Source organism: Siniperca chuatsi, linkage group LG22 (genome assembly GCF_020085105.1).
Source record: "Siniperca chuatsi isolate FFG_IHB_CAS linkage group LG22, ASM2008510v1, whole genome shotgun sequence".
Classification (NCBI taxonomy): domain Eukaryota; kingdom Metazoa; phylum Chordata; class Actinopteri; order Centrarchiformes; family Sinipercidae; genus Siniperca; species Siniperca chuatsi.
In genome coordinates, this window is record NC_058063.1 from 17206262 (window position 1) to 17214255 (window position 7994).

Consider the following 7994-nt stretch of genomic DNA (forward strand, 5'->3'; position numbering starts at 1 on the left):
ATCTGGAAACGTGTTTCAGTCACAGTAAAAAAAAAAAAAAAAATGCATGCTATTGTAATGAAGTTTGCTTGAAGTTTTTACTGAAGTTCATGTGCTGTAGATCTATATTGTAACACAAAGAGTCTATATATATATATATATATATATATATATATATATATATATATATATATATATATATATATATATATATATATATATATATATATATATATATATATACAGTGTATATATATATAGCTCCCTCAAACTTCACTACATTTTTGTTTTAATTTGTTATTTGCTCGCCTTCATTACTGAAGCACGTATTATGTATGACAGCAACACACTCATCAACATCGGGAAAGGAAGTGTAGGTATTGGATTAAGTGCAGTGGACCTTGACGATCACTGCTCACAGCATCTCAAACGTCACCGCAAGGAGGAAAGAGGCGGCATAAGAGCTAAAGCTGGGCTCACACTACAGGAGTTTTAAAATACTAACCGACTATGAAATCGGGTTGCATCACGCACATAAGGAGAGACTTAACAGTTCCTCTCTCTAATCTCAAACATGCACACACTACAAGATTTGTAAATAATTGCGTATCACACACCACAGGGTATTATTAAGATAATCGTGCCGGAGGGACCAATACACCACCTCTCGTGATCTCATGGGGAAGCAGACTTAAACAAAAAATAGAGACGGAGGTGGTGCAACCGCTCGCTTTGGTAACGATTTAAAGTGAGAAGAAACAAAAGCAGGAGCACAAGTCTGGGTGAGGAAATGGTTGGGGAGACGCGATCAGCACGGGTTGTCAAGTCTTCAGAGAGAACTGGTGCTGAGATTTCAGTTTTAATATATGTCAACACATGGGCGTAAATTACGGGGGGATGGGGGGGTTGTTACCCCTCAATAATCAAAACCTGCCAGTTCCTGGGAATCAGCATCACAGAGAACCTGACATGGTCCTCTCACATCTCCAAGTTTCATGGTTAAAATGGTCAAGGTTAGGGGTTAGGATTAGGGAATGCATTATGTCAATGTGTGTGTGTGTGTGTGTCAATCATTTAATAAAATAAAGTAAAAAATACCACAATGTATTGCAAGTAAAATCATTCTAAATGCTATTTAAGTAGAGTAAGAAGTATTAGCAGTAAAATGCATACACAGTATCAAAAGTACATTTATTCATTAGGCAGCACAGTGGTCCCTTGCAGTGTTACATTACTGGATTGCTACTGACTCATTTACATTTAAGCAGCATTTAGATCTCACAGCTTGTTGAGGTGATGCTAATTTAACCTACTAAATTTAATTTTTGCATCATAAATGTTGGTAAACTCATAATCTACAAAGCTTCTAATTTAAAATCTGTGTTTACCATTGCCTGGCAGCCCAATAGTACAGTTCACCATAACCAGCTTTTCAACTTTTTGTTGTTACGTTTCAGGTACAGGAAACTGAAAGTGATGGCAAATGGACCAGCCCTGTCCACTGCTAGAAGGGGTGAAATTTATGTGGGAAGCGAAATCAGAGACTCCCTCTCACTGTTGGATGTTCTCCATGCAAATCAGTTCGAAGGAGAGTCTTTTGATCCAAAACTTCTTGAGCAGACAGAGGAAAACTTTTACAGAGGGGCCCCACCCAAATGGTTAAACTTTCACATTAGTGAACAGTCACATGGCACTGGAAGTCCTTTTATTAAACGGGATGGATACGATGCACTTGTGCAACAAATTCGCCAAAGAAGAAAAACACACCCTGGAATATCAACTGTTAAACTGTTCCACCAGCCAGGATGTGGGGGAACCACACTGGCCATGCAGGTGTTGTGGGACTTGAGGAAAACCTTCAGGTGTGCTGTTTTAACAGGCTCTACCTCAGACATCACAAACATTGCAGAGCAGGTGGTCCACCTTTTCACAGCAGGCAGTCAAGGCAACCAGAACACTGTGCTGCTGCTACTGAATGATGAGCAGAATTTGGAAAATCTGCAAGTCAGCATTATGATGAAGATTGCTGAGCAGAAGATAGTCACCCATATGCCTGTGGCGATTTTCCTCAGCTGTGTTAGAAAGGATGCAGTTCCACAGAGTGACCACTATGTCGTCCTACAGGAAGTGCTTTCAGACACAGAGAAGAAAAAATTTAATGAGAAAAAGGAGGAGCTCAGCAGAAGATACAGTGATAAATGCAAACTATTCCATGGCTTTAACATAATGCAAAGCAATTTCTCTCAAGCTTACATCCAGGAGGCATGCGCTGTATTCAAAACCATCAAGAAAGCAAATAGACCACTGAAGACCCAGCTTGCTGCCCTCCTGTCCCTGCTGAATGCCTACGTACCAGGCTCATATCTCCTGGAGTCTCAGTGCCTGGACTTCTTAAAACATGAAGACTCCATCCATGGAGACCTTTCACTGGAGGACAGAATGAAGCCCTTTAGTGATCTCATCATCACCTTCCAACAAGACACAAGATCTGAAAAAAAAGTCAGCATGGCTCACCCTATGATAGCACAGCGTTGTACTGAATTGATGGCTGAGGCCGGTGTGACCAGAAGTGACACAGCAAGAAACTTCTTGACCTTTTTATGCAGAGATGAGGTTCCTCCATCTTTGCTGGGTTTTGCCAAAGACATGTTAACCAAAAGAGAAATGAAAAAAGAAAAGAACCCAATCAATAACACGGAGATTACAGTGGACAAAGAAAAGTTTTCTAGACTGATTCTAGATATTCAAAAGATAGAAAAGAACCCAGTCGAGAGTGCATCAGTTTTAAAGATAGCAACAAAAATATTTGATCAAAATCCATTTTTTCCACAAGCACTTGCTCGTTTTTATTACATAGAACTAAAAGACTACAACAATGCAGAAATGTGGGCAAAGACAGCAAAGGAAAGAGATCCCCAAAATTCATTCATTGCTGATACACTGGGCCAAGTCCATAAGAACCATTTGAAGAACATTGAAGAGCGTTCTGCCAAACCAAGAAAAATTTGGAAACTGGCCAGAAAAGCCATTGAAGCTTTCAAACATGAAGAACAACTTGCTGAAAAAGAACATGGGACAGACATGAAAGAAGATGGCAAGGCCAAAATCGCATATGTTTTTAACATCAGAGGGCAGATTGGTTACCTGCAGGTTTGCAACCTTGTGTTTGACCTACTTGGAGACAACAAACTCTCTAATGGTCTAATAAACAGAGATGAGGTTGAGAAGAAATGTGCATTCCTTAATAAATATCTGACTTACTCAAAACCTGACATGAAGAAAGAAAATCCCTCACACATTTTTGAAGACATCACAGAATGCTACACGATGTATGTCGGAGACTCCCCAACAAAACATTTCAAACAAAAAGGTGGTGATTTCATCCAGAAGCTTATACAAATCCTGGATGACCCCTTTGCTGTAGTACTCTCATGTCTTGACACTGAATCACAGCATAACGAAATAACTACGTGGTGGAGAGACATCTTTCTACGTTCCTCTTGCGAGAAAATGCTCCTGAGCCCCAAAGATGCACCTGAGCTCCACCTGGTGACCCTCCTCCTGTGCTGGCCTACAGACAGTGAAGACAAATGTGTCTTTGACCTTAGTCAATTAATTCAGTATATGCGCTGCTCTTATGACAATGCATACAAGACATACTTTCAATCAATGTACCTCCGTCCTCTGTTTTTCATTGGAAAAGGTCACGATCTGAACAGAATTGTTCACAGAAAAGTCTTTGAGGGATTGATTTCTAAGCAAAATAAGGAAGCAATACAAGATTGGAGCAATGAGAAGATTTTCCAAGATCCCATTGTTCAAGCACACCTTCTCAAAGTTGATGGGGTGGTACGAAACTACAGAGTCTATGCAACTATTGGTGGCAAAGAGATTGAGTTGGATGCAAACCTGCGAAACAGCCTCTGGACACCACGCCAAGTTTCCTTTTGCCTTGGATTTACCATCAAAGGTCCTGTAGCCTTTGGCATCCAGACAAAAACTGCAGAAAAGGGTAAGAAGGGTGACATATTATAACTACCTATCTGGCAGAAATTCAAAAATAGTTCCAGACTTAAAGGTGGGGTATGCGATTCTGGAGAAATCCAATACCATGACAAATACATGATATAGAGCGAACAACAACACAGCAAGTAACGTAACTGACGTTAGCTAGGCTGTGGGTTAGCAGACTGTCCCTACAGTTGCTGCTGCGAAGCTAACAGCCAGAGAGGACGAGACGGTTTCCCAGAGCCAGCACACCAGCTCCAGACAGCGATACTCACAACTCTCCTGCTACTATAGCTAACATCACAACAACAGCAAATCTTGGCAGACTAGAAAGTAAGCTGAATGTCTGTGGGCAAGTCATTTAACGTTACCTGACACACAAATCATGGCTGGAATAGTGCTGTGTGGCTCAGTCCAAGCCACTGTATATTTCCCATTTACAGAGCCAGGCTGTGTACAAACACCGGAGTTTTCAGCGCACACACTGAATGGCTAGCTAGTGGACTGTGAGGAGATATTCGCTGAATTTCACAAAATGATGTGTATTGGATTAGAATCGCATACCCCACCTTTAAGTCTAACTTGCTGTTTTCAGTATTGTTCCTTATTGATTTAACTTGTTCTGATCTCCTCTGCTCTGTTCTGGATGAAAATACAGAATAGAATAGTTACTCCTTGTAAATTTAAATTATTACAGTGCATAATTTTAACAACTTGAACCAGCAAAGAAATAATCCCTATGATGTTTCGATTATTCTGAAAAACATTATGATCCTTGCTGTTATCTTGTCAATGAGGGTCAGGAATTTGCCATCTACGTTTTTGGTAGATGGTTCAGTAACATTACATCATGAGACATGACAAAATTTAAACATACCCCAATCACAAGACCTGTCCTCTGTCCACTTTTATTACTATTGACTGGAGACTATTAAATTGTGATTTAATATAAATACCTTTATATTAAAGACTGTTCACAGAAAGGCCTTTGAATTATCCAGAGTAACTGAGGCATTGTTTTTGGAGAGTCACGTTGAATGTTTTAAATGTTATTTTTCATTGTGTGCACCACTAATGAAATCCTATTCCATTGTACTGTGTAGCAGTAGAGGTCTCAGAGGTGGATATCTCAAAACCTGGGCAAATAAAACCAGAACTTTTTGCCTGGCCAGATACCACTAGAGGTAAGTAATGTGCAAAAAATAAAAATTAGGATTGAGTAATGATAAGATGACTTCACATAGTGGCATCAAACATCATTGCTACCCTCTGTTTAAACATGATTTCAGTTCCCTGGTTGAGAATTTGAACATATGACCATTACAACTTCTAGTATTCACTGTTTGTTTTCTTTGCTTTTATCTTCCATGACAGCCTCAGGTCAGCATTTCATGGATCGCCATCAGACAGCTCTGATTAACAGAGTGAGCGACACAGGAGCCATCCTTGATAAGCTCAAGGATAAGGGGTTAATCTCAAATGAGAATTATGATGCTGTGAGAGCTTTAAAAACCACACAAGACCAGATGAGTGGCATTCTTCAGTGTTTGACTTCAGCCGGCACAAGAGGCAAAGACGCTCTCTATGAAATCCTTAAAAGGATGAAGAGTATGAGGCCTCTCATGAATGAGCTTGAGGAAACTGAATAAAGGAGCAAAACGTAAGAGTAAAAATAAGTACTCTAGCTTTGACATTTGACACTGAGATGACAAAAACTAAAGTGCATGTGAAATTGGAAAGGAGAACAGGTTGTTAAGAGTTGGAGGTGGAGAGGAAGATGCTGGACAAAATGTTATTCAGTAAATATTTAGCATCCTTAATGTATGGGTCAAACAGCAAAGCACTTTTAGTAATAGTAACTTATTCATTTCTACTGTGAAAAGGAATGCTACAGGTCATTTATATCAGCTGATCGCACATCAGACACCTCAGATGAAAAGAGTGACTTCATTAAAGAAATGACGCTCCTAAAACTTTGGTCATTTAAATAGTATGTCTTTTAGCATTTTGTTTATGGATTTATGAAACATATGAAAGTATAAAACCCCTTAAGACTAACGAAACATGTATTCTCAGTGGAAAAGTCTTTTTTAAACATTTTTTGTCATATCAGTCTTTTGATGTTTGATTCATTTCTTCCATGTAAATATTCAGTGTTTTACATTAAGCAAGATAGGTCAAGCAAAACCAATGTAATTGTAAAGGGCACACTTAGGTGCATTTTTAAAGACACAGATTATGTTGTTTAAATGTTGTTTGAATTGAGTAGATTTATTTTCCTCATCTTGCCAGAACCTGGACAAAGCTTCACTGAGGGTATCAAAGAATGTAAATATGTGAGGAAGAACAGATAACTTTTCATGTTTTGCTGCAATGTGCTCGACTTAAGGCTTTGGAAATGTTAGATTTGTATGATTAATGAAGATACTGAAGGTTTGTTTTGTTTTATTTGTAAAATAAAAAAACCAACAGGGTCCCTTCAGCTAAATGTTAAGACCAGAATAATGTGACATGGATTTATCGAAGCACGTTGAGAGTTTTAATATAAAAGGGGGAAATATTTTAATCCTGTTTAATTGATTTTTTTTCCCTATATTGCCTCTGTCCGTCATGTTGTCTCTATATTGTCAAGACAAAATAAGATTATTAAGAAAAAGAATAAGATTGTCTATATCTTTGTTATTTTCAGTTTCTCATGAGCTAAAAAAGAAAAATAATCGATCAGTAATTTCTGATTGTAAAATCTACAAACACAACATTTTCTTAGAAGTGTATTCTTATGGAGGTCTCTTGTAATTTTTTATTTTTATTTTATATTTACTTGAAATATTTCAATACATTTTATTTCTGCAATAATAAATCTACTCCAGTTAAAGACAAAAATGTGTTTTTGTACTTGTTGTTATCTGCACATTCATACATATTAAATAATTCAGGTGAAAATGCTGCAATATCTATGAAAATATAAAATACATACCCTTCTATTGCCTGATAATAATATTGACAATTATTGACATTGTCTTTCTGTTATTTTGTTTTGTACTGTTTCTCCACTTCGCACAGTCTGATTTGCAGTGTGCACTTACCTCTCGGGAGCACGCAGATCCAAAGAAAAAGTTTGTAAAGCATTTTGGAAACTGAAAATTAAGGTAAATGTGAAGGAATTTGAAAAAAATGTTGGAAAACTACTGTTAATCAGAGAGAATAACCAGGTTCATCAGTGATGACAGATGGTCTGTTGCCTGTTATGAACGTTGGTGTGACCAAGTGCACATAAATAGCGTTTCCTAGGTTAACATCTGCCACAAACACTAAATATCCTCACAAATCATTAAAATTACTGATAGAATTCCACTTTTTTGCTCTGCAAGCTCTTGCGAGGCACATGCAGCGGCAACCTTTCAGCGCATGCGCAGAGTAGATCAGTGGCAGAAGTCAGGAAGAAACAAAAGCGTGGATGATACACGGACCCGGCTTCAATAACTTCACGAGTCACAAACATGGACTGTGTAAAACAAACTGTGGCAACAACAAGCTGTTTTTTTGTATTTGCAGCGTGTTTCTGTATTTGGTTGCTGTGTGTATTTGCAACACATGTGTTGTTGAATTGATGAAGATGTTTTCTTAATTGGCTTGTGTTTTGTCTATTTGCATGTTTTTTGTTAAGTCGCAGTGCGTTTGCCCTTGTCAGCCACAGTAAATTACGGTTCTTTGAAGGGAGCCGGATCTTATGGCTCCCAAACATTTAGTACCACTTCTGCTGGTCACTGCCTCAGTTACTTTCTTATTTGTTGCAAGAAATAAATATGCAAGATTCTTTATCTGCAATAAATAGAAATATTCGGTCATACTGATGGTTAAAAATTGGAATATGTCAAGAATAACGATCCTAGTTGTATAACAAAAACAACACCCTACTAATGAAAAAGTATGGTTAATAAATAATTACACAACTCTATACAGATACATACAGTATTTAAATTTAATTGGTATGATGTAATATAAAA

At 38.0% G+C, this 7994-nt stretch overlaps 1 protein-coding gene across 2 annotated transcripts in view; it reads left to right on the forward strand.

The window, feature by feature from the left end:
- Positions 1-6870, forward strand: part of LOC122869745 (sterile alpha motif domain-containing protein 9-like) — a 7157-nt gene extending 287 nt beyond the window's left edge. Inside the window, exons 2-4 of one of the 2 annotated variants that reach the window (XM_044183012.1) lie at positions 1437-3991; positions 5094-5171; positions 5362-6870. In XM_044183012.1, coding sequence (XP_044038947.1) covers positions 1456-3991; positions 5094-5171; positions 5362-5636 — 2889 coding nt within the window. In that variant the 5' untranslated portion in view covers positions 1437-1455 and the 3' untranslated portion in view covers positions 5637-6870. Of the gene's footprint in view, positions 1-1436; positions 3992-5090; positions 5172-5361 lie in introns of both variants that reach the window. The other variant, XM_044183011.1, reaches the window with a different exon arrangement.
- The last annotated feature ends 1124 nt before the right edge of the window (positions 6871-7994 follow it).